This window comes from Rattus norvegicus, chromosome 5, assembly GCF_036323735.1.
Source record: "Rattus norvegicus strain BN/NHsdMcwi chromosome 5, GRCr8, whole genome shotgun sequence".
In the NCBI taxonomy this organism is placed as follows: domain Eukaryota; kingdom Metazoa; phylum Chordata; class Mammalia; order Rodentia; family Muridae; genus Rattus; species Rattus norvegicus.
This window is the reverse complement of record NC_086023.1, coordinates 106,586,389-106,613,252: the sequence shown is the minus strand read 5'-3', so window position 1 is coordinate 106,613,252 and position 26,864 is coordinate 106,586,389. Positions and strand designations below refer to the sequence as shown.

At 45.6% G+C, this 26,864-nt stretch overlaps 1 protein-coding gene across 11 annotated transcripts in view; it reads left to right on the top strand.

Moving 5' to 3' along the window:
* Slc24a2 (solute carrier family 24 member 2) overlaps nt 1–26,864 on the top strand; it is a 243,944-nt gene that overhangs the window by 174,558 nt on the left and 42,522 nt on the right. For 8 of the 11 annotated variants that reach the window (NM_031743.3, XM_063288506.1, XM_063288505.1 and 5 more), the window contains 3 exon segments: nt 2,027–2,077; nt 19,391–19,489; nt 23,329–23,459. In NM_031743.3, the coding sequence (NP_113931.1) occupies nt 2,027–2,077; nt 19,391–19,489; nt 23,329–23,459 (281 nt within the window). 11 annotated transcript variants of the gene reach the window in all.

Here is a 26,864-nt window from a genome sequence, read left to right as displayed (position 1 = left end):
CATTGCCAGAGTGCAGGAATGCGTGAGCCTTGTTATGTGTGAGGAGTTTCCTACTCTGTGTCAACATAAAGTAACAATGTAGCAATTCGACGGTGTGATTGATTTTATTATTCATGGTTCCAAGCAGAGATAAAGTTCAAAACAATAGCATCTGCCACAAGCAGATGCTTCACAGGTTGGGACCAACACGGGAAAACAGGTGTGTGCGTACAGGAAGGTCCGAGTCTGAAAAGAGGGATTCACTAGCGCACAGCGATGTGTCATCATTGTGCAGAACATGCTTGACAGCCAGCCTTGTAAAACACATGGCCACCCGCATCCTGTTTCCCGAACAGACAATAGTGGATTCCAGCTGTTGAGTCCTCTGCTTTACCTGTCAGAGGGAAGAGAGCCTAGGAAAAAACTATTTGTTGGCTAGTAGAATTTATAGTTTACTGCAAGATTGTACATGCGCGCGCGCGCACACACACACACACACACACACACACACACACACCTATTTTGTAAAGCCACTATGAACATATGATTAATATTTATGAATATTAAGACTTCTACACTTCTATAAACACACATACACACATATGGCAACTGTTTTTAAAACAACAGAAAAAATATTTCCCTAAAAGCAATACCTAGAAATCACAAAAAAATTTCTTTTTTAAATAAAATTCAACTTCTCATTGAAGCACCTGCATCCTTTGTAATGAGTCTAACAAAAGCCAGAGTAGACAAGATCCACAAGAGCATAAAGACGGGATGCTTTTTCTCCCCAAAGGTATAAGCTTCTACTGGTGTATTTGTATTAAAATAGCTTCAGATAAAATTAGACATGTGGGAAGGAATCTATAGAGGGGAGAATGTACGGTATAAATATCCAACGCTGGGATGTTTGTCATCTGCGTTAAGCAGGCTCCTGCATCTCACACAGACTCGTCAATTTCAAGTTGATTCACGTGTGAGTTTTCCACAGCTGTCCAAGGCAATGGGCCATGGACACATTCTGTGGAGTCACAAGAGTGTCTCTGGAGTCTGATTAAATTCTTGAAGTTTATTGGGAGCACATCATCATGACCAAGAAAACCATTTTTAATCTGCTTCCAACATTGCTCAAAAGTATCTGGGATTAGAAAAGAACAAAAACCAAAGTCTCTGTTTTGGAACTAAAGTAAGAAACAGAAGAAATCCATCCCGATCTCCTCTTTCTCCTAACCCAGCCATCATGTCCCCAGTTGACTCCAGCATCCCTGCCTCCCAGTGATCTCCATTACAGATGGGTCCCCCAGGTCATCTACCCTCAGAAGCACAAAAACTGCTCCTCTGGCCCTGCTCTTTGGGGAGCACACAGCAGGCCTTGCCGTGGTCCCCTGTTGTGCTTCTCTTGCTGTCTTGGGCAGGGGGACTTCCCTGGGAAGATGGCTCATTGGTCCTCCCCGTGCAATGCCTCTGACACCTCAACCAGCATCCTGCACACATGACACTCAGTGTTTCATCTAAAATACGAGATCTTCAGGAATAGGAAAGTTAAAATTGGGCTGTTCATACAGTATCTCTCCAGGTAGCCTCTTTATTCTCTAGAAGAAGGTTCTATTCGGGGCTGGAAAAGCCATGTGGTGACTTCGAGGCCACTTTACATAGCAAGTGTCTACAAGGATCTCTGGGTATAGATGGCTGTTCTTGCTCAGTCCTTTCCTCCTGGAGTCACCTCTATAAAAGTTGTGAAGTTAGGAAAAGCCTGGACTGAAGCACCTTTGCCAAGTATTCTGTTTTGTTGAGTGTTAAACTAACATGTCCTATTCTGTAACACACAGCCCAGCCCACCATCAGTTGAATAATATATTTTCAGTGATTCTGAGAACGGGCCGTGAAGCCGTCTGCCACATGGCTCATGTTTGCACATCTCCATATAGTTACGATTGCCGAATTTGACAGTATAACTCTGAATCTGATTAATTAAGAATGTGTAAAAGCGAAGTTCTTGCATTATAGCTCGTTCCTTATCTTTGTGTCTTTTACTGTGATGTTGTAGAACTTGGATCATATGGAAAACTAAAATATTATGACACAATGACTGAAGAAGGTAAGAATGATTTCAGAATTGTATGCCCCCTGGCTTTTTCTTTTCCTTCTTTCATTTATGGTGTCTGTTGCTTGCCCATTTTTTAACCTCTTTATTTTCTTCTTTGCATGATCTCAGTAACATTGTGTGGTTTTTGCTTTGTTTGTTAGTTTTTGGTTTGAGTTCTACATTTTTGTCTAGTTTTTGCCATTGTGTTTAGTTGGAATTAGAGACGTGCAATACCATGGGTAATTATGTTACTCCATTCCGACAATCAAACCATCCCAATTATATAACACACGCAGAGAAATGGTGTCCGCAGTATAAGCACAAATCAACGCCCACGTACTGACAGGAACATACAGAAACAAGTCCTCCTGGCGCTCACCTGGGATGCCCTGCATTTCAGAGGGGGATTAAGTTTTGATGGATTTATTGTTTGTGTTAAAGCAACGAAACACAAAAATAGTGAATACACCTTAAACCAGCCTAAAACCCCGTTCTCAAGCAAAGGGCAGTGGCCTGTGTCCTCAGACCCTACTATCCCTGCCAACTTGGACAAGATCCTTAATCTGATAGTGCAGAGCCACCATTCCGGGTACCAGACTTGTCCCTATGAGGCTCCCACTCTGTCAGGTTGGGTGAGTCACTTGAACAGTTTCCTAAGTTGGGATTTATTCTTAAATGCACTTGCCAGTGGATTCCAGTCCGTACCTCAGAAAACAACTTTGTCCCAGGCAGAATCACTTCCCATAACTATTTAATTCCGGAACAGAATTCATAGAAGAGCAATTTGACATTTTTGAATTCTTGTAAAGAGAGCTGTCTTCTCACCCTAGCTGCCGTTCCACCCCACACATCTCCACATTTTGAGGAATGTGTAATGTTTATTTTAAAAAACTCATCTGGGGTTTTCACATGACTCTTCCTCTGATACTAACATGCAGTCAGAATGTACCCTAGAACGTCCTTCAGCACAGTAAATTCCCAAGTGTGTTGCATATCTTGCATTCAGCTTCCGGTATTTCTTAGCTGCCTTAGTTTACCAAAGATTTCCTAGTTGCTTTGCATGCACAAAGTGGACCGTCTGACAGTCCTGGATAAACCCATTCTCAGCCCCTCCCAGTTCTGGCTTCTGTACATAACTCTCTGTTGCTCTGGTTAACCACTGCAGAGTGGTCTGGTCACTAAGAAGATCTTTGTCCGAGTCCTGTCAACAGCCAGAGAAATGCAGGTCCTTGGTCAGGGCCCTTCCAACAGGGAATAGGTTGAAGGGAGCCCCCAGCCTGGCTGTCATTTGACTTCTGGCTTAGGGAGAGATTTTGTTGACTGTCAGGAATCTCCACTGTGTCCCTTATAACACCCTTCCCACAGCCTACCAGCCCCACCTCTCTCATCTCCCTGTCACTTTATCAACCCTTTCTCTCTTTCTCTCCTTCCTCTTTGTATAACCCTCTGAGCCAGTGCTGTTATGAAGCCTCTCCTTCCCCTTTCCCTGCTACCCCAGATAAGATCATGTGGAGAGACAGGAGTGGTACTTGCAGTCCGATGGTATAACTTGCTAATGATCGAGGTTTGGAGGAAGAAAAACAAAAAGTCAAACTATTCTCTAGACTAAGACCCAAGGATAGTCCTTAGGTCAGGAAGCTTGGCCTCTGATGTTTCAGTGGCCTCATAGATCACCTTTAACCTCCTTCATCACTTTGACTGTCCCTCCCTTCATCTCTCTCCCACTCACTGTTTTCTTCTTGGCCAGACACCCCTCCCCATTATGCTAAACAAACGCTAACTAAAGCAGCATGAATGAATCTTGTCCTGTGATGTCACTGGTGTGTTTCAACACCAAGGAAGGAAGGGAGCAGAAGAGAGAGCCATATTTAAAGCACTAAGAGACTTTTGACTTAGACTTCTCTACCAGGCAACTCTTGGTCCTTGGCCATGCTGCCAGACACCATAATCTACTGTGAATCAGGACAGTGAATGCAGGGTTCTCAGGCTTCTTCAGAGAGGTCTTTCTTATGTGGATCCTCTTGTGAAATGATCCAGGAAATGCTACCTGAGGTGAACTCTTCCTCTGGAATGCAAACCCATCGAAAGAGTAAATTCTTCCAAGCACATAAAGGGTACCATACAACAGAGCTCTCACCCTCCCAGACCAGGCTATTTGACAGGACAAGCCAAATTTGGCTTGAACCTAGTTCTTGGATTCCATCAAAGAGACCCAAAGTCAACTTAGATCCCTCAGACCCGCCAGTAGACATTCTCAAGGGCTTCTTACTTCTCATTTAAAAATAATAATCATAACTGTGATTTATGGCCCTCCATGTTGTAGAGTGTAAGGTAGTATAATAAAGATGGCGGCGTCTGGAGCAATAACTGTCCGTTCACCGCCTTTGGGAAACACTCCACTCCATTTAAGCAGTTTTACAGTTTGAGCACTGTGACTAGCCCTCCAGTGAGGCTTTATCATGTCGGCTCACATGATGAGTCATTCTGTATAACTATTCACCAGGATTCTCTGGACATGATGCAAAAGCAGCTTCTTTTCATCCTCTTTAAATGGATCGAATGGAAAGGCACATCTTACGTGCAATCTCATCCCCAGAGAATGGAATAGGGACTTTTGAATCCTATCCTGCTCACAGTTGGCATAGTACTTTGGGACACCTTCTTGTGCTAGGCATCCTACTAGGTACTCTGAGGAAACACGACCGAAGAGCAGGCAGTCTGTCCCCATGAAGCTTTCAAGGGGGAACGGTAACAGAGAGCGACTGAGGCACCAGGAAGAAGATGATAAAAACTGGAGAAGTTCAGAAGATGGTGTAGAAGAAATGTCTGCCAGTGGGGAAGGGAAAAGATTTTTATGAGGAAGGGAGTCTTTGAATGAGCCCTAACAGGCCAGTAGATACGGGATAAGCTAGGGAAGGAAGATGTCCCCCAAAAAAACCCGACTGCCCTGAGCGAAAGATGAAGGAGAGGCCGCCCCAGCACTGTGAGGTGCCCGAGTGCAGACCTACAGGTTTTGTAAACTTTGTATTGTGTCCTCAGTACCGTGGTCACATGGGCAGGCTGGAATGACACCGGGAGAGAAATCAAGGCTCGTGGAAGTAGCTTGTCACCTGAAGACACTGAAGTCCAGAGGAGCAAAGTGATTCCTATGGGAATACAGAGACAGCAAGTGCCGATGTGGGGGCTAAACCCAGCACAGTCACAACAAAGCCCTGCCTTGTGCGGGCGGCTCTGGGGAGCTCATTCCAGCTCTCATCTACCTCTGTCCTGGTCTGTCTCTGGAAGAAAGTACCGAACCAGATGCAACAGCCCAAGCTGTGTCTGTATCAGTGTGGGGATGGATGTGATGCCAGGGAAGGGAGGACCAGGAGCAAACACAGACAATCTGCTTGAGAACTTCTGCTGCGTGGGAGGCACGAGCATTGAAGGCTGTAAGACATTAAGCTAGGAGAAAGCAGTAGGGTCCGTCCCTCATCCTTGGGAACACAGAGTAGGCAGAGACCCAGCCCTGCCCCAATCAAACACCACCTCAGTAGTTTTACCCCTGCTCCCAAGATGATAAACTGTCTAACACTGTGTTCCCTTAATAATACGTGCATGGAGATTATTTTTACAAACATAAGAGGTTAGTGAGCTTTGCTTTCTCCGGGGACTGTATTTGCTTTTGGAACAAGACACTTATGGAAATTCTAAAAACAAATGTACAAAGCTAGTTCGAAGACACTGAGACGGCCCAGCAGGTAAAGGCACTTACTGCCAAGTCTGATGTCTCCAGTCAATCCCCAGGACCCACATGGAAGGAGAGAAACAGTTCCTACAAATTGTCCTCCGATCTCTAGATACACATAACACAACTTCCCCCACCCCACCCCAGCCCAAAAAAAAATGTACAAGAGAAAAAGTTATCTCAACCTATTTTTTATAGCATGCTAAGCAAGCACTCTATCACAGACTGACCTACTCTTCCCAGCCCCAGTTTATACAATAGATTTAAAGGAAAGGCAGTGTGCCTACGTAATCATTTTTGCTCTGTGGAGATCAGCATTTTATAGAGACAGGTAGGTGGCTGGACAGTTACTTTGACTGACATCAATGAAAGTCATGATCTGTAGCCAAAACTGCCTGTATCCTTTTGTCCTGAAACCACTGCCACTCAACAAAGACATTCACAGAAGAGAATATTTCACACATACACACACACACACACACACACACACACACACCCTTCATTGATCATTAGCATAAATAAAAGTAAGGTAGAAAATGTTGTGAAGGTGAGAACAAAAATTACTAAGACCTTTCCTTGATGGAATTAAGTCTGTTTTATGGCAACCAACAGCCCCTATACATCACCAAGACTCTACTAATACCAAGCATGAATCATGGGGTCCTAAAGTAGATACATGGCTAGGTTGTTTTTAAAACACATTGTTTCAAAGAAACAAAAGCACCAAGCACTCACAGTCCTACAGTCGTACAGTCATCCCGTGTTCTTAGATGCTGTGTGTAATACACTTCTCTTCCAAAGACAGGTGTACTTTGGAATACTGTTCAGCAGTGTTCTCAATGGCCCAAGATACACCCTGTAAAGCCATAGGGATAAAATAAAACCATGGGTATCCGTTGCCTTCCCTGTACACTTTAATCATGCTTGAACATGTATGACTCTGTTGTACACATTGGTATTATCAGATAGGGTTGGCTCAGCAATAAATAGCAGAAAATCCAAATTAGCAATGTCTTCATCAGGTAGAAGTTTATTTTTCTCCCAAGTGTAGGACCCGGAAGATATGGTTGTCCTAAAATAATTCAAAATCCAGGATCCTTCTACCCACTCTGCTGCTTCAGCACCCTAAGGTACCTACCTACCTTAAGGGCTGGTCGTGGTCCAAGATGTCTGCTGCTGAAGCCCCAGAACCACCACCATAGTCCCAGAAGGTCAAAATGATTCCATAGTCAGATAGTAACAGCCCCTCCCCCTCAGTCACAGCCCACCCCTCAGATAGTCATAGCCCCTCCCACTCAGGTAGTCAAAGCCCCACCCCTTAAAGTATTCACAGCCCCTCCCCCTCAGATAGCCACAGCCCCTCCCCCTCAGGTAGTCACAGTACTCCCCCACAGATATTTTCTTTTTATTTCAAGGGAGCTTCCCTGTAAGTCCTTTTAATAAAACTTAAAAGATTTTAATCCTAATCCACTGATCTTTCCATCATCACTTACTCCTAACTATGAACCTAGCATTGCACAGGCAAGCCTTGTTTCAAGACAGATGGGAAATGTAGCTAAAAAAACAGGGAGATCTCACTTTCAGAAACTTAAGTGTGGTTTAGAGCTCATTGTAACTTTGGGAGTCCCAGGAGACAACCAAGCAGAGAATTTGAGAAGGGTTTTATAAAACCCTGGGCTCCCCAGAGCTGTCAGACAGAGCTCTAGATGTAAATTTGCAAGTCATACATATATCCTTTGTGCTAACACAACTGGATGCTAACATGTAACTTGTAGGTGGGAAGAGGTGGCAGCAGACTGAGTTTTGGTGACTCCAAAGTCGTGAATCTACAGAGAAAGAGGAAGCCCAAGTAGGAAAGCCACCAGTCGAGGAAGACGTCCCAGAAAGCACGGGAAGATCACATTCCAAAGGGACAGTTAACAGATAAGAATAGAATGAGTGGGCCTGTGAGAGCAGAGCACTGCTGCGTACCTCTCAGTTTGGGAGGTGGTGACGAGTCGTAGTGATGGGGTCTAGAGACTAGTTTTAAGCATTGGAAAAGTGACTGAGAAGAAGCATGTTTGCAATGTGCAGATTGAGGTAGTAAGGGACTAAGGATGGTGAGGCTCTCCTGTGTTGTATTGTCATGTTTGTAGGGTTGGCAGCAAGTCTATTAGTAGAGAAAATCATGGTGGAAAGGTTCAAAATCTTCAGAGAAGGAAAAAGGAAGAGTAGGTAGGGCTTTGGAGTGTAGAGATGATGGGGTTACTGGATGAGGGAGATGTTCTAACAGCAAGGAGGGAGTGGAGAGGTTGTATGAAAGGCTACAGATGAGAGGGGGACTTCCATAGTGTCCGAGTTGGAAGAAAAAATAAAACCTGCAGAGGAGAAGTCACAGACAGTAGAGGTTTTCTGCTTTCAGAACCAGGAGGCTGCATCAGGTTAGGACCAGTCAGGGCTGTCTGGAGATATGGGTCTGGATGCTGATGCACGATGCAAACATCCTACTGGGATGAAAGAATGTTGTTTATATCTAGGAGCAGTCTAATGGTTCTCACCTTTCTTGGAATGAGTTCATGGTCCCTCTGTCATGGAAAGCAATATCTATCTTGTCAGAAGGGAGAACTTCAGGTCCCTTGGGGATCAGCCGTGATAGTGCCATGACAAGAGAAAAAAATCAGCCTTCCTCGGTTCAGAGAGAAATGTCAGCCCAGCCTAGGAAAGCCTTTCTCCTCAGACAGCTCCGTAGGCAGGGTGGCCTTGCTTAAGAAGGGACAGCCTCCTCCTCCGGAGAGGCGTGATCAGATGTTGAACACCCCTCACTCATATCCACAACTGTCCCTTAGGAAGTATGACATCGCTCAACGGCCTGCCATCCACTCCAGCCTTCCAACACCTGGCCTTGTAGCTGGTTAATCTGGAGAGTAATAGGTGCCTCCTGGACACACACCTCAAAGGGAAACCCTAAGTATTGTTTGGTCCAGTTCACAAGTAGTACAACAGTTACTAGACCTTTGAAAGAATAAAAGGTAGTATATTCCCTTTTTATTACCAACCCAGACATTTACCCGAGTAGAAATTTTTCATCACAATTTAAATTATTTAAATTATTTAAACTATTTCTATTTTAAAAAAAACATTACATGCATACAAAAGTAAAAGAGAGGCGCTCCTTAAGGAAAGACAGTGATGTGTCCTTTCTTCTGTAATATTCTTAACAGTGGTTCTCAACCTTCCTAATACTGCAACCCCTTAACACAGTTCCTTTTGCAATCCCCCAACCAGGACTGTAATTTTGCTACTGTCATGAATCATAATGCAAGTATCTATGTTGTATGATGGTCTTGGGTGACCCCTATTAAAGGGTCAGTCAACCACAAAGGGGTTAGGACCCAAAGATTGAGAACCTATCGTGTAGATGCATACACTTAATACAATCACCTAAAAACAGAAATGCCAGATCAAAGAGTATGAATACATATCTCACATTCTGAAAGACACATCCAAAGTCCCCTCCATATGGCCTCACCAATTTCTGTTCCTATTCGCAGTGCCCGGGATATCCCCAGAGGCAGGATTTAAGCCATTAAGAACAATGTTTCCTGACCATAGCAAAGCAGCTAGATGTCACAGAGCTTCCTCCACCTACTTGTTTTAGAGACCGGGGTATTTTAGCAGAGCTGAATTAAAACCAGGGTACGGTCATGGTTGAAGTGATTGCCCTCTCAAAGACAACTGACAAGGTTGTTCCTCCTACACCAGATATCCAGTTCCAGAACCCCGGCACCCTCACACAAAGCCTGAGAAGCACGGAGATGGATACCTCCCTACATCCCAGTGAGGGAGGCTAGATGTCCACTGTGTGCAGGCACCATTGCCCCCTCTACTGTGCATAGAGAGATGGGAGCCCCACTGTGCACAGACACCATGGTGTTTCTCTACTTTTCTGTGACTGAGCAGGAACCCTACTGTGCACAGGCACCATTTCCCTCCCTATCTTCCAGTGACCACGGCAGGAGCCCACACACAGACACCATTTCCAGTACTGTGTTATGTTTCATTCATTTGGTTCATGGTTAAATCCATCCAGTCCAATTTTTTCATGGCCAGAAAATTTTGAGGTATTTGAATAGATGCTTTCTGGAAGGCTGGGCTTCGTCCAGAAAACAAATATCTGAACTCACCATGACTTCTTCGGGGATGTATTCTGGCAAGTGTCTCCCTGGGACTGGATCTTAAGAAGACAAACAGCAAATGTGCATAACCAAACTAAGCAGCGAGTTCTGGGTACTGGGTCTGTCAAAGAGAGCAGCCCCAACCCCGTGGGCAAAGCTGCCATCTGACTGAGGACTGGGACCAGGGAGTTCTTCCTGTGAGAATACATCTGCCGCTCAAATGCATTGCATCTTCTTTTCCTGATCTAAACTGTCAGCAGTAAAAGCAGAAAGATCAGACTTGGCAAGCTCAGGCTGACTTTGCCACACTGCATATGTAGAAGGTGTTAAACGGCAGCAGAAGGCAAATTGTGGATGCTTCACCCTGACTGTTCCTGACATCCCTAGAGCTCACGAGGTTAGGTTGCCTTGTCTTCATCAGTCAAACCGAAATACTGTTGTTCTAAATTAACTTCCCCTCAACACACATAGAACTGTGTGTGTGTGTGTGTGTGTGTGTGTGTGTGTGTGTGTGTGTGTGTGTAGTGTGAGTGTGAAAAGAGAGAAAAGAGGGTCTGGAGAGATGGCTCAGAACTTAAGAGCACTAGCTGCTCTTCCAGAGGACCAGTGTTCAATTCCCATGGTGGTTCACTGCCATCAGTAACTCAAGTCCCAGGGGACCCAACAGGTTCCTCTGCCTTTAGTGGGCACCAGACACACATACATAATGTGCAGACTGACATGCAGGTAAAACACCTGTGCTTATAAAAAAAATAAATGAGAGAGAGAGAGAGGAAGGACGGAAGGAAGGAGGGAGGGAGGGAAGGAAGGGAGGGAGGGAAGGAAAGAAGGAAGGAAGAAGGGAAGGAAAGGAAGGAAGGAGGGAAGGAAAGGAAGGAAGGAAGGAAGGAGGGAGAGAGAGAGAGAGAGAGAGAGAGAGAGAGAGAGAGAGTTCATCCCCATAGGAAGCTGGCATGTTCACTTAGGGATGGTGAGTTTCCCTTATGATTAACTCTAAGATAAACTGAATTGTCTCAGTCATGGGCCTCTCCGCCTGAGTTCAGGAGTTCCGGCAGTGCTGGCATTTCTGCTTTAAACCCACAAGATCTGCAGGTACCAAACGGCAGTGTGAAGTGGAGGGGAATGAAAAACAAACAAATGCAAACAAACAAACCTAGAAACTCAAAGTAATTCTTTTACACAAGAAATCCAGACGACAACAGATTATACCGAAATGAAAAAAAGCCACAAAATAGTGACCGCTGCCAATTAAAAGTTTTAGCAAATCTAATGTCTTTTACTTTACATAAAGACAAATCATTGGGTAATCTGCTGCCTCATCAAGAGACAGAGATTTTTGCTAGTTTCTGGGTTTTACAAGCAGTTTGCAGAGACATATTCCAGATTCAAGCCTTAATGAGCTGCCTGGGACCAGACCTCACCACCTGTTAGGAAACACTGAGTTTAAGTTCCAGAAGTCTCTGGGTGTGCCTGCTACTTCATCAGTAGTGTCTATTTATCCACTGATCTCTTAGCTCTCTCCAAGGACCTGGGGATAGAAACCAAGAGAGACTAAGCTTCTGTCTGCAGGCCCACCTAGCTCAGAAAGCCAAATCTAAGAATCTGGCTTCACTGGGACCTCTTTGCCTGGGAGTGGGAAAATGGCCACAGAATGAAGTTCCTAAAACAGAGCGAGCTCTCTGATCCGCCTTGCTAGGAGTCCTAGTTCTCCGGAAAGGCTGCTTTAAAGACTGGCTACAAAGTGTTTAGCTTGTATCCTTCACATTCCCCTTGAATTTCATTAGATACCACTTTTCAAAGGTGACCGCATGATCTGTTAGTGCTACTAAACTTTAGAAATCTACCAAAAGTGTGGACTGAAGCAGTCCACTGAGGCTTCTGTCATGTGCTTTAGGGCCTTCCCTCTTTCTTACCCACTCCCCAAAAGTAAACTCAGCCCACACTCCTCCACACCAACCCCTTCTCTGTTGTTTTTAGTGATGGTGCCACACATCCACAAACCCCAACGCTAGAGCAAACCTAGTGTTAGGGGACAGATACAGCAATCCCATGCTCCGTGCCCAGATGCTAACTAGGGAGAGTCAGCAAAATGCAGGATCTTTGATAGACACCCATGATAGGACAGATAGCAATGTGTTGTCTTAGAAGAAAGGGATCTCTGGAGGCTACGATGTCTAAGATGGGATTTGGAAGAGTAAGATAAGCCGCTTAGTGTGGAGCCTAGGAGCTGGGTAGGAGATGAGGAGACTTGGAGACAGTGTGGACGTCGGAATCCAGTGAAGATGTCAGAGCCAACACCAGCCAAGGAGGCCTAGCTTGAAAAGTAGTGTCAAAGCTCTCAGTGTTGGTGGGGTGTTAGCCCTGGAGAGAAAGCTAAGCTGTTTCTGGGGGGCTTGGGGGGGAGACTATAGTGTGGACAGTAGCAGCAGCTTGCACAGGTAGAGAACAGATTCCTAGGAAGGAGGACGGTGCCTGAAATTTGAAGCATTTGAGTTTGTCAGACACTCCTGACTGGAGGTGTCAGTCTTCTAGCTTCCAGAATTTGTGGGCATTCAGGGTAGTAAGTAGCTGGTTCCTCGGGGGAAGAGAGAAATGAGGGGCCAGTAGGAGCTCTGAGGATTACTGATATTTGAAGAGCTCCATGGGTGTTGTGAAAAATGGGCAAAGGGCCAAATGCTACAAGGAAATCAGATCATGAGGAAATAGTAATAATAACAACAATAATAACAACAATAATAACAGTAATAATAATAATAGCAACAACAACCAAGACAGGTACCCCAGAGTGTTGCTGACAGACACTGGGTACAGAGGTAAGACGAGCATAGCCAGATTTTCCAAGTGGGATACCTGCAAGGGGAAGGTGAGAGGGCAGTGCCAGCAGGAACCAAAGGCCCCAGGGGGACCTTGAACCTGAGAGAAGAGGCAAAAACTGAACATAATACAACATCTATGAGAGGAGTCTATAAACCAGAAAGGATAAAAGCAAAAATGTCAGCATTTAAACACAAATATTTGTAAAATGTTGAAAATATTTCAGTATGTTTACAGAAGTGCTCATTCTCCCCATGACGACATAACCAGCTCAGGGCTGTAACATAATAAATTCACACTGACCAGATGTTTGTCTTCTCATTCATTACAGATCTACTCAGATGATCATACCTGTAAATGTAAACTAGAATTATGTTGACCACCTCTACTATGAAGTTCACTCACAACTGACTTAAGAGACAGTTTATAACAGTAATTTAATTTTATTAATATCAATGTAGTATAATAAATAAACAGTATGATAAATTCATGATGTTTCTCAGAATGAGGGAAATAATTTGGAAACTGTATTTCAAAAACAGACTTAGGGGTGAAAAAAATCCTATGTTTTGTTTAGGATAAAATTATTATCTTTAAATTTTTTTAAAGTATCTAACATTTTTCTTTAAAGAATAAAAAGCAAGCCAGTCCCTATTAAGAAATTAATGTTTCACAGAGTTTATAAAACAATCCATTTGTTCATCCTAGCTGCTAGGTAGCCTCTGTGCCAAGGAGCCTTTTCACTTTTATTCCTTGAACACACACACACACACACACACACACACACACACCACATATACACAACACATATATACCACTCACACCACACACACAGCACACACATACCACTCACACCACACACACATACACATACACACACACAAACACATACACAGTACACACATACCACACACCACACACACACATACACATATACACACACAAACACATACACAGCACACACATACCACATACACACCACACAATACACAGCACACACATACCACACACACACCACACAATACACAGCACACACATACCACACACACACCACACAATACACAGCACACACATACCATGCACACAATACACAGCACACATGTCACACACAGACACACACACACACACGCACGCACGCACACACACCACAGTCGTCAAAAAGAGCTCCACAGTTAGAGTGGGAATCTGAAATGCTCGTAAATAATCCAAGTTGGGAATGTTACAGAGGCACCAGACAAACTCTACTGAAATCATAGCTCAAGTTAGTTTAAGATTTCCAAGACTACCTTGAGCTTTTGGGGTGAGTTTCATAGCAGTGTGCATCTGATGAGCCTGGCATTGTTGATTTTAACCACTGAGCCATCTCTCCATCCCACAAGCCTAGCATTACTGAGAAATAGGGACGGCTGGGAGAAGGCCCCTCTTCAGTGAAGTCTACCATCTAGTGGTGAAAATGGGTGTGTTGCCAGGAAGCTTGACACAGGCTGACTGGTGGACAAGTGTCATGAGACCAATGACTGAAATATTGGAGTGGTCACCAACAGAGAAACCTTCAGGTCAGCCCCTCATAAATGAGGAGACACATAGTAAAGGAGGAGCAGAACCCAGCCTTCTGTCTCCAGGTTTCCACAACACTACTGCTTCCATCCCAAAGACTTTGGGGATCCTCCCCTGGAAATTCTCAGAAAAGGGCACAAATCATATGACTCAGTCTATCCCAGTTGTTGCCTCTGTAGTGACAGAAGGTTCTCAACTTGGGAGAGTCAGTTCCACCACAACCATAACCTGGGAAGGTTCCAAGAGAACTGAGTTTAGGTTATAGCCACCAGGAAGGAAGTCAAACCTTATCTATGTGCCTCATGATGAGCAGCAGAGGTTTACTGAGTTCTACTGGGTGCTGAGGACACAGCAAGAGGGAACAACAGTGAGAAGCCCTGCTGGCCCCTAGCTCTTCCGCTGTAGAAAATAACATAAGCAACAGTAACAGTGATACTGATTGTATCATTACCTATGTAATGATAACTTTCTGCTTCCTAGGAAATAAGCTGGCCATAGGAAATGCTCACTCAGAGCTGCTCAGGGAAGGCAGAACGAGTTGGTGAGAGTTAAACAGATACTAGAAAGAGAGATTTCTCACAGGAGAGCTTTGCACAGAGCAGACTAGCCAGTGCCATGGTCCAGAATGGAAGGTTCACCGTGTTATCAAGAGACAGGGGAATGGTGCTAGCCTGAAAGGAACAGACCAAGAAGGGGTTGAGGGATGACAGGGACAGACAGGGTGGTCAGGGATCAGATAGAGTCCTACAAGGACCTGTAATTTCACTTTGACCTGGAGATGCATTACAGACCATCGACCAAAAAAGGATTAATATGACCTAATTTATCTACCCCTGGGGTGCCAGGATGATAGAGAGATAAGGGAGGAAGAGGACACACCAGCTGGCTGAAGTGCTCCTATTGGAGGAGGCTCAGGGTGAGACTCAGGGAGTGAGAGCTGGAGATGGAATTGGGCTGAAATAATGTGAGAATAGAGACACCTGATTGACTGAGGGATGGCTTAAGAAAAAGAGGAGTTCTTGGGATGACCCGAGACAACACCCCTGGTCTGCCAAAGCCTTGTCAGAATGAGGATGACTTGATTATAGTCCGAGCTTTCATGAGAAAAGACAAAGGAGTACCAGGGCATGAGGGACGGGAGCTCAAGTGACCTTTGACTTTCAAAGCTACCTGTCAAGCCCTGAACTTCAAAGAAAGATACAGAAAAGGCAGATGTGAAAACACAGAAATAGACTTGAAAGGCCTTGCTTTCTAGTTTTCTTCTGTTTCTCTGTCTCTCTGTCTCTGTCTCTGCCCCCCCAGCCTCTCTCTCTCATCACAAACCCAAAGGGTCCCTTTTGACAGTTGCCTATCACAGGCTTGGTGGAGGACAGGTGAAGGGATTTCCAGAGAGCTGTGTTAATTAGCAGCAAGACAGAAGCCAAGTTTACTTCCCTCAAGTGACCAGGTTGTCATGTTGGAGCTTGAGACTTCTGTTTTACCTTAGACAGATCCAGCCAAGGATTTTGGTGGTTGTTTTTCTTAATTCATTCTCCCTCCCAGGAAGCCCTCAGCTCCCATCTTTTCCTTCCAAACTTCCTGACCACCCCCTCAACGCACCCTCCCGTGAGGACACTCAGCTGGTACACTTGCACATTTCAGATCAAACTAAACTATACTAAAATTGCGTGCCAGGTTTGACGTAGGTGCCTCACGATCCCAGCCGAGTTTGCTATTTCTGAGGCTTCTAAGTATACAAGTATCTGTAGCTATATAAAAAGACAACACCTTCAGGGTTTGTACCACAGCAGGGTGTATTTTTAAAGCTGCTTTGAATCTGGCTAAAAAAAAATCACTCCATGGCTCACCTTGAAAAGTATTCAAAGGTGTCTCGATTTGTTCTTACCACAAAGCAGCATTGGTTGCTTCTTACGCCCATCCTTTGTGCCCCCACCTAAGTGTGGGCCTAACACCCAGAGGTGATTTTCAGAGGATTCCCTGAAACTCCAGCACCAATCCAACAAGCTGAACTGAGCCTCCCTCGTGGTCCCATGACTAGGATCCACAACACCCCATATCCACCATCATACCCCAGTGTATCCACCATAGTTCTTATGGAATTTGGGAAAAACCATACCAGGTATGGCCATCTCAGTGTTGAAGAATGCTTTGTGACAAAGTGGGTGGCCACAAGGAGACATGTTTAGGGGTCCATTTTTTAAATCATTTCTCTCTGGCACATATATGAGCCATGGAAGGAATCTTGTAAACATGGACATTCCGTGAGAGCAGCTCTCCAGTGCATCTTCTATGCTGTGATCTGTAACTTGAGGGCATTGGTTGGGCTGCATTGATTTTCACAGGCTTGCTTCTTCTGCTTTGTTACTGTGTTATACACATTTTTGAAACAATGTAGCTTGTCTCCTTATTTCATAAAAATACAAAGTGACCTAAGCTCAAAGGTGAACTCCCACCATAGCAGAAAGTTTTGTTAGCAGAAACTCCAATGGAATTGCAGAACCTCCTTTTGCCTCTCCTGACTACATGATTTAGGGACCTCCTGAAACTGTCTTCCATGAAAAGTGACCCCTTTAAGCTTAAGATTTCAGGGTCCTAAGAGCCACCCACCCCATCTGCCTAGTGCTCAGAGAAGACCACAAGGCAACCAGGAAGTGCCTAACACCTGCTGGATCACCAGCAGCCTGCCACACCCCTACCTGTGTCCTTTATAGTTTTTCTTCTTCTCTTTCTTTCCATGCTTCCTTTCATTACCTTCTTTCTCTAGTCCCCACAATGCTTTCCTTCCTTCTCTTCTTCCCACAGTTTACCATGGAGATTAAATAAAAACAGACAAGCTAAAACCACCCTCCAGGATGAGCATCTGTCCATCCCCTTACCCTTCCTTTCCATTTTTTTTTTTTTTTTTGGTTCTTTTTTTCGGAGCTGGGGACTGAACCCGGGGCCTTGTGCTTCCTAGGTAAGCGCTCTACCACTGAACTAAATCCCCAGCCCCCTTCCTTTCCATTCTTACAGCGTCTGAGTTAGTCCGTTCTCCAACGTATACAACGCTCTGGAGAAAAACAACTCAAAATGAGCTAAGATTTATTTTGGTTCCTGGTTTCAGAGTTCCCCATCACCGGTCCTTTAGTTGGATCCAAGAGAAGGCAGAACATCGTGGCAGTGAAAACCTGTGGCAAAAGCTGCTCAATTTGTAGTGCCTGGAAGCAAAGAGAAATGAAAGGAAAGGGCTAGGATACATTTATCCCCTGCCAAGTCATGTCTTCCTGCAATGACACTTTGCCTGCCACAGGTCCCACCACCTACCCTGACCAACTTAAATGTCTAATCCATCGATGAAGTAAATCACTGATAAGGCAAAAACACAATCTGTTTTCTCTGAAACAATACTCAGATACAGGGAGGGATGAGACTAATCCCCTAGATATCACTCAACCACTCAAGTTGACCCTCAAAATTAGCTATCACACAGTCCACGTCACATTCTGGCCTTGCTCTTCTGTTTCTCATTGCCCTTCCCCCCTTATACCTTTGGGAGCACAGTTGTGCAGCACACTCACTGCCTAGACCAACATCTCTGTATAGTAAGACATTTAGGTAGGGGCTGGCAAGATGGCTCCATGGGTAAATTACTGACCACCAAACCTGATGGCCTGCCTTCCATTCCCAGTACCCACATAGCAGAAAGAGAAAACTTACTCCAAGGAGCTGCCCTTGTTCTCCACGTGTTTGCTGTAGAATGCATATGCCCTCCCAAATTAAAGAAAAAAAGTTTCAAAAATGCAATGGGTTGAAACACAAAATGAATTTAAATTCAGGAGTTTATAATGTTTCTTAAAACATATTTTAAAAGAGATAATTGGATTCGTAGCTAACGGAGCTGTAAGCAAAAATGACTACACCCTGTATCACTTTCACATAGGTGTTCACATGTTCAACCACTCTGAATCCACCATAGAAGTCTCCATTCTGACCTGCCAGAGTCCCGTAAACAGGGTAGGAAAAGGTGCGGTGCTCACCTGGCATGCGCAGCCTTTAGGGAGGCTCTCTCCCAGAGAAACGTTTTCATTTGATTTGCTTCTCACTTGAAAAGTGGAATAAGATCCCCACCCCACCCCAATAACATGCTGTTAGATAACACAACCAACAAGAAAGCCCAGTAGAAAGTTGTGGGGCCCAGGGTATTTTAAGGAACACATTATGCTGGAAATCTACGCAGTAATCACCTCGTTTAAAATGAGAATCTTTTGTACCTTGAATATTCCCAAGGAAAAAAAATCAAAGATGGAAAGAGAGAAATGTGCTTGGTGTCCCTAATCGCCACACTCTGCATGACTGTCCTGTATGCTCAGCGCATGCATTTACCCATTAATTGTGTTAATAACAGGGAAGAAACGTGTGCTACACTCGTGGCACAGCTGTTTACAGTGATTGCTTTGAGCATGGTATTTTTTTTTCCAGCACCTTTCCCAAAGTGTCTCATCTCCAACATGCTCTGTCGGTCGCTCATTGCCCTAAATCCCCAAATGGAATCAGTCGCCGCCTTGATGCTTTAATTGCAGCTGACTCAGCTTTTTCTGGGGAGCTGCGATGTCTGTCCCTGACTCCTTTGGAAGCTGCAGTCATGATGAATGCTTGAAAACCAAAGTCAATGTGAAGGACTGCCTGGCTTGGCGTTCCTTCCCAGCCATTGTCCAAAGCAGATCAGGAATGAGCCTTTAATTCTAAAGCAGCTGTAGGTCTTCAGCTGTAGGGGGTTTCAGCGGTAGAGGTGGTTTGGAAGATGATTGATATTTTCATGCATTTTGCGAGGAGCTGTTGGAGAGAAAGAGAGGTCCATGTCATACTTCCCCTCTATGGTCCAGCAGCTTGCAAATAGATTCTCAGCTAGAGAATTGGGCTGAAGAATCCAAGGTAAGAAAGTGCCTCACCCCACGCCCCATATAGGTTGAAAGGCATTTGGAGCGGACAGAACGTGTGGTCGCTGCTGGAAGGACTTGTAGAGAGACCACCCACCTCCTTTGGTGATCCTTCTTCCTCACTCTGTCTCTCTCCTGCCACTTTCTCTTGCTTCAGGGAGGTTCAGAGAAAAAGCTTCAATTCTCCACAAGATTGCCAAGAAGAAATGCCAAGTGGATGAGAATGAGAGGCAAAATGGAGCTGCCAATCATGTGGGTGAGTGAGAAACCCACCCCTTGTCCTTCCCTGGTAGGTGTGGGGGAGCGGCAGAGAGACAGAACCAGTGTGGGAACCCCCACCCCACTACTAGTTCAGGCCCTTCCTAAATGACAAAATGAGTTCGTCTCCCCCTGAGACAGTGCAGAAATGGACATGTACGTCTCCAGTGACACTAAGGGAATCCACAGGGAAGAGTAATTGTGACCAAATCACCAGATATTCTGTTCAAGAAGTGACAGGCACTTGACTTCAGAAAGCCACAAAAAGGAAGACACACCCAAGTCATGCAAGTCGTTAACATTTAACTAAAGATGAGAGTCCTGCTTCTATATGTTTGACTGGTGATCAGATCTCATATCTATGATACTGTTCACAGCACTACCACCTCCAAATCACCACTCACTTACCCAACAGAGTCCCTTTAAATCCACGCCAGCTCCTCTTTCTTAAGAATTCAGCACCATCAGTGCTGGGAAGGTGTATCAGCAGATAAAGGGCTTGCTATGTTTGAGGACCTGAGTCTAGATCCCAGCACTCACACAAATGCTGGATGGGAGTGGTGGGCCCACCTATACTCTCACCACTTAGGAGCCAGGGACAGAAGATTCCTCAAGGCAAGATAGCTAGCTAGCCTGGCCAAATTAACAAATTCTGGGTTCTGTAAGAGACCCTTAATAAATAAAGTGGATATCATACACATGTGCACACATGTACACCAACACACACACACACAACACACACACACACACACACACACACACACACAAAGCACATGTACATGTGATCTCACACCACACACATATACACAGGCCAAAAAATAAAGTAGAATAAAGCTAGGCAAAATCAACCTAGGTCTGTCTTGGCTGACTTTTCTAGAACTTCTGTGTGACCAGATTGTGACATTCAGGCATCTTATTTTAACTTGGGGCATCGTGTTCCTTTTCTCCTGTCTGTAACTATAATATAGCTCTCAATTCTAAATTCAGACTAAATTTAACCTAATCTGGATCCATGCTGTAAACGAAGCTATTGCCCAAGTGACTAAAATTATCTGCAGACAAATCTCAACGGTTTTGCCCTCAAAATCCTCCACAGAAGACTTCCTGCCTCTCCACCATCCTGAATTCTAACCCAGGCAAAATTTCAGCCAACGGACAGATAAGAGTCAGTTGCATATTTATGGGGAAAGTGGACAGGAATGGGTTCAAGCATTAACTAGGATTGGGTTATGAGTTGCGGGTTTCTGTCTGATCCTCTCTGCTTCCGTGAACCTAGACACATTTTTCAGAATGGGCGGAATTTTGGTTTTGTGTTGTAAAGTCAGCAGGGAAAGTTACTGCCCAGCTCTGTGTGTGATTTTTTCTTTTTCTGCTTCAATTACCAGGGCTACTTTTTCGGCTCTGCTTGTTGGTTGTTCTTTTTTTTTTTTTTTAAAGATTTATTTATTTATTATATATAAGTACACTGTAGCTGTCTTCAGATACACCAGAAGAGGGCATTGGAACTCTTTACAGATGGTTGTGAGCCACCATGTGGTTGCTGGGAATTGAACTCATAACCTCTGGAAGAGCAGTCGGGTGCTCTTAACCGCTGAGCCATCTCTCCAGCCCGTTGGTTGTTCTTTTATGAGATGAAGTAGCTTGGAACAGAATGGCTTATGTGACTGGGTTCGTTCCCAGCCCTCCTCTTGCATGCTGCTGAGGGTAGGCTTAGATTTAATCATCCATGACAAATAACCCCAAGGGACACCCTGCTGCTGGGACCAGGGAAGGACTTGGTAACAAAAGGAGTGTGTATCAAAAAATCTATGCCTTCCCAAACCTCAGGGTTTATTTTCGTAATTTTTGGTGACAATAAAGACTGCGGTTTCAAAACACACTCAATTTAGAGACTGTGCAATGGAAAAGTGGATTCTTATCTGTCTCTGTCTATCCTAGAGGATCTAAAACCCCTTTGGATCCCTCTGTCCTGTGGTTCTGGGATCGAGCTTGGCCTCAACAATCTGTTCCTAAGGCCGTATGAGGGCTTTCGTGTCCCTGAGGTACTTGGTATGTTTTAGTTTAAATAATTGAATGAATCGTCTGGCACAGCTACAGACAGCAGAGCATCCTGCAACACTGACGCCGGTAATCATGGGTGAATCAGGAAAGCCCAGATTCCTTCACCTCCCCTACCTTCATTGGTACCTCAGGACACCACGACTGAATACATGTGCATTTTCCTAGGATTTTCAGTATTTGACTGCTTCAAACCAAACATTTTTATGAAGTTCTTTTTGTTGGGGAGCATAATGGGGGGTGTCTCACTCTATAACCCAGGCTAGCCTTGAACCTGTGACAATCCTCCTACATCTACCTACCAAGTGTTGACTGAGACTTTTAGGCTCTGTTTTCTTATGCACTAATGATAGAAATATTTGGTCCTTCTGAAATTGTTAAGAAAAAAATCCTGTTCTCCCATGAGCATCCCGTGATTGCTTACATCTGGCACAGCTTAGCAGACCGGTGTCCAGCCACCCTGATTCCTGACCCATTCCCTCCTCACCCTGAACAGAGCTGGCGCCAGTAGGAGCCTTTCTTTTTTTTTCTTTCTTTATCTTAAAGATTTATATGTATTTTTATGTGCCCATGCAGCCCAGAATGGAGAGCACTGGACCACCTAGAACAGTAATTAAAGGCAGTTGTGATCCACCTGATGGGGGGCTGGGAACCGAACCCAGTTCTTTGAAAGAGCAGCAGATGCTCTTAAACTGTTGAGCGATCCCAGCAGCCTCAATGAGAGACTTCGGGTTTCACTACCGCTTCAGGCCCAGTTGAACCTAATGGGGCCTAAGCACTGGTCACCTGGAGGGGCTTCTCTTAGCACTCGAAAGGAGATAATCTGGAAAAGGCAATTGCAATGACACAGATTCCAATCATTTATTTCTGGCCTGCCCAGGCCCTCTTCTGAGTGCTTTTCGTGTACTTGCCCACCTCTTTGTGGGGCGGTGGTAGCAGCAGTGGCGGTGGTGGCACTGTTAGCAGCACCGACATTCTCCAGGGGAGGAAAATGGATGCCACGGAGGTTGAGACAATTGCTGAAAGTCATAGAGCATACGGAGTAGAGTGAGAGTAGAGAGGCAGGCACATCTGGTTCCTAATGTTACAGTCTCAGGCAAACATGACTGCATTTGTTGACCCGTAGCTTCTCCCTGGCCTGCTCTCTCACTCAGCATGCTCTTCTCAGCAGCCCCAACCCCTTGCTTTTCTTGGAATGGGACACCCAGGGCAGTTTGTGCTTGTGAGCATTCCAAGGAGTGTAAGAAAAGGCAGGTGGCCAAATCCTCTCCCGGCACGGGCAGTGTTGAAGACTGAGAGTGTTAGAGCAGAAAGCAGAGGACCCTTCCTGACTATCAGCCACAATGAACCATTCACCATACAGGAGGTGTTCCAGCCCAGTGGAAAGGGGGGCCTGGCAAAGACGGTGGCTGATAGAGCATAGCCTAGGCCATGAATGCCATGGAGTGTCCTTTGAGGGGAAGGTATGATCATAGGGGTGATCCAGCTCTCTCACAGTCTGTATCTAAATGTCTAAGGGTATGTATCTGTGTCCTGCCATGGCCCATCACATGTGGCAGCTGATAGGGCCTCCAGTGGTGTCACGCGTGAGTCAGAGCTGTGGAGAGGGAAGGGATAGCACACTAGGCAGCACAGGCTGGGTGGTAAAATCCCTTTGCCAAAACCCAATACCAGCTTCAGGTCTCAGATGCCTTCTTGTCACCTGATCACCATTTTAGAACGTTCATTCCAACACAACCCTTTATACCCATCGATTCTCCTTGTTTTCTTTGTGTTTAGATTATGCCGCAGAAAAAATTGAGCTCCCCAACAGCACGAGCACAGAGGTGGAAATGACTCCATCAAGCGAAGCTTCAGAACCTGTGCAGAATGGAAACCTCTCTCACAGCATCGAAGCTGCAGACGCCCCGGTATGATGTCAGAGCACGACAGTACAGGTTCCTTGGTGGCCCAGCTCCCAAATGAATGGACACCAAGGGGGATCTGGCTCATATACATGGGGCAACCTCTGTGTACACTGAATGGAAAACCAAACTCTCTAAGCTATCATCTTCTCGGGATGAAGGAAAGGGCAGATGTCTCAGAATCTGGGGATGAAAAGGCATACATTAATGTATGATAAAGGTTCAGTGCTAAATAACAAAAAAAAAAAGAACCACAAAACAAACAAAAAAGACAAAACAAAACCTCACAGCCATCCCACCTTCATGAGATCTTTTATCTCTGTGGTTGACTTTAATACTCTTTGGACCTGCCCAGAGTTCAACCACAACCAATGAACTGTTCTTCCTAGAACTGATAATACCTAGCATCTATCAAACACCTACTAGTGCTCCTATGTGGTACTCGATGCCTTAGAAATGGCCATCTTCATACCTCATGGATGAAGGTACTGGGCATTGGCACCTCCACTGTACAGCTGAGGAAACCAAGCTGGCTGAGATGAAGTGGTTAACCCGGTTAACTAGTTGCAAGTAGTGAGCTGAGACTCCATCTCAGGCATGTCCGAGTGCAGGCCCCGAACGGCTTCCACCGCGAGTACTGCCTTTAGTCCACAGATGCTCAAACAGTGGGCAGAACCAAGTGGTGCTTGCTGGATGTTTGGGTCTGGTGCTGAACAAATAAACCCGAACTTCTAACACACGGGACTTCAATTTCAAATCTCATCAAGTATCCCCCATCAAAGCTTTCGCAGATAGAAAGGCACTTCCAAAATCTCGGGTGGGTGGGGAGATGGTGATTCTGACTTTCGAGTGCTTAGTGAGACCCAAGGAGTGGAATGGAATTGGCTTCTCAGTGATGATGGTGCTTCTGACCAAAGGTCCACACCATAAATAGCATCGTTCTAAAGTTCGCAAGCAGTTTTGTCCCAGAGTTTTTCCCAGCAAGCTATGATACAGTGCTCACAAGGAGAATAGAGCCAACAGCCAGTGTGTTCTAGCATCTCCTTCTTTTATAACAGGAAATTCTCTGCAATAGGGGCCAATAGGAGCCGTCTGCCCTCTGCCAAAAGTCTGTAACTTCTTGCCTGCTGCCTCTCATCTCTAAGAGTAATTTAGCAGGAGATTCTCTCCATTTTTCTGAAGAGAGCTCGGCTCTCTCTGCCCTTGCATCCTCTACCTTCCAGCTTCTCACCCTCCTGCCCAGAGCCCTGGGCTGCCACCACGTCAGCTCAGCACTGATCATCTGGCAGAGAGAGAGGCTTATGTCCACATGGATAAGCAGCATGTGGTGGCAGGAGGCAGACCCCAAGGACATCTGGCTGCCCTCGGGGCTGGCACAGTCACAGGTGTGCAGAGGGATACCTCATCACCATGCCACTCCATCTGGCTGGCCAAGGACATCTGTGTCCCTTCAAGGGAGGACCTTGCTTCAGGGGAGCAAAAGTCTTGCTGACTCCTGTCCATTGAGCTACCCCGGGGTCTCAGTGCATGGAGTTGGGCAGATTTGTGTGCTGTGCTGGCTCGACTGGCAAGCTATCAAAAAGCCATCATGATAGCTGACTACAGGGTGACCTGCTGGTTCGTTCCAAAGCCACAGGGCAAGCTGCCAACCTGACCGGACACTCACTTCCTCCTCCTCCTCTTTCTCCTCTTCCTTCTCCTCCTCCTCCTCCTCTTCTTCCTCTTCCTCCTCTTCCTCCCCTCCTTAAAACACAAATCCTGAAAATACTGCCTCATTGGTGCTGTTGTAAGAGCTAAGTGTGGCTTTGGCATAGAGCCACGTGCTGGCTGCTTACATCACATGCCCAAACCCACTGCTTAAACAGCATTCACCCTTCCTTAAAGGATTCCTTGCAGGTAAGTGAAAGGGAGTTGTATAATTATACAATTTTGGGGAGTATTGAGGATATAAATAAGTCAGCCAACAAACATTTAGTACCTAATGACGGCCCAGATTAATCATGTAGGGCTCTGGGCACAGTGCTCTGGAAGCCTGCCCCACCCCACACCCACCCCCAAAAGTCCCAGCTGGGGAATATATGAAAACTCTGTAGAACATGTGACCTTTGAGCTTGGCATGGATGGACAGGAAGAATTTATCACTCTGAGAGGAAAAATGAAACAACAATGTACTCAGGTGTCCGAAACCTTGTGTTCAGTGATTGCTGAGCAAGACGGTAGAACTGGAGACGGAAACCAAGCCTTTGGCTGCTTTACGGGTCCTCCCTTCTTCCACCTTTCCCACCCCTTTGCTCCCACTCTTTCCACTCTCTAACACTAGATGGGAGAGAGAAAAGGATAGAGGGGAAAGGGACGGCGTTATCGTCAGACTACTTCCTACTGATCAGGGACATCGAGTTCCTTGGGGGCAAGTTTGGTCTTCACTGTCAGGATATCTGGTTTCTTCTTGTTGTTGTTGTTTCTTCTTTGTTCATAACAACTTTTATATTGGATAGTTTTATTTATTTACATTTCAAATGTATCCCCTTGCTGAGTTTCCCATCCATAAGCCTCCTATCCCATCCCCCACCCCCATCCTCTATGAGGGTGCTCCTCCATCCACCCACCCCTTCCCGCCTCCCCACCCTGACATTTCCCTACACTGGGGGTCCGGGCCTTGGCAGGACCAAGGGTCTCTCCTTCCATTGGTTATGCACAACAGCTTAACAAACCTTGACTAACAGCAGCCAACAGCAAACAACCAACAGCCCACCCTACCTCTTGGGGCCCTTATATACCCTCTGAAATGTCCCCAAACGTCACAGTCACAGAAACTACCTAGTACTGGCAAAATCACACCCCTGCTAGGGCACAGGGCAAATCATAGTCAGCTGCTGTAGACAGTCTGAAGCAGCCCCATCTCTCACACGTGGGTTCCCATCATATTTCTGTGCTTTTTTTAAAGAAACCAAAAGTCCAAAATTGCACCAGGGAGTGTAGATTGGCCTGAGGTTCTTCGTCCACCCATCAGATCAAAAGGTTCTCAGTGTTTGTCTGGGTCAACAATGCACAGGGACAGAGAACAGGAAGGAGGATGAGGGCACATGAGCCCTCTGGAAAGCCTTGCTGAGGGGTGTTCTTCAAACCGAGAGCAAGCCTGTGAAAGGCACAGCAACAGGGGGCAAAAGTGAGACCGGCACCGTTGGAGACAGAGGAAGCCAAGAGAAGGAGACAGCAGCAGGAAGGCAGGCCTTTAGATGATGGGGTGTTGACTCCTCTCAGGCAGCAACCAGCCACTGGACACCCTAGTTGTGATTTGCACTACCAGAATGCCCCCGAGGCTGCATCCAGAATGTATTTAAAGCAATACTGAGGCAGACAGGTCCATGAGGGGTTGGTGGAGCTTGTGCGTTGCAGTAGACCCAGAGGGGG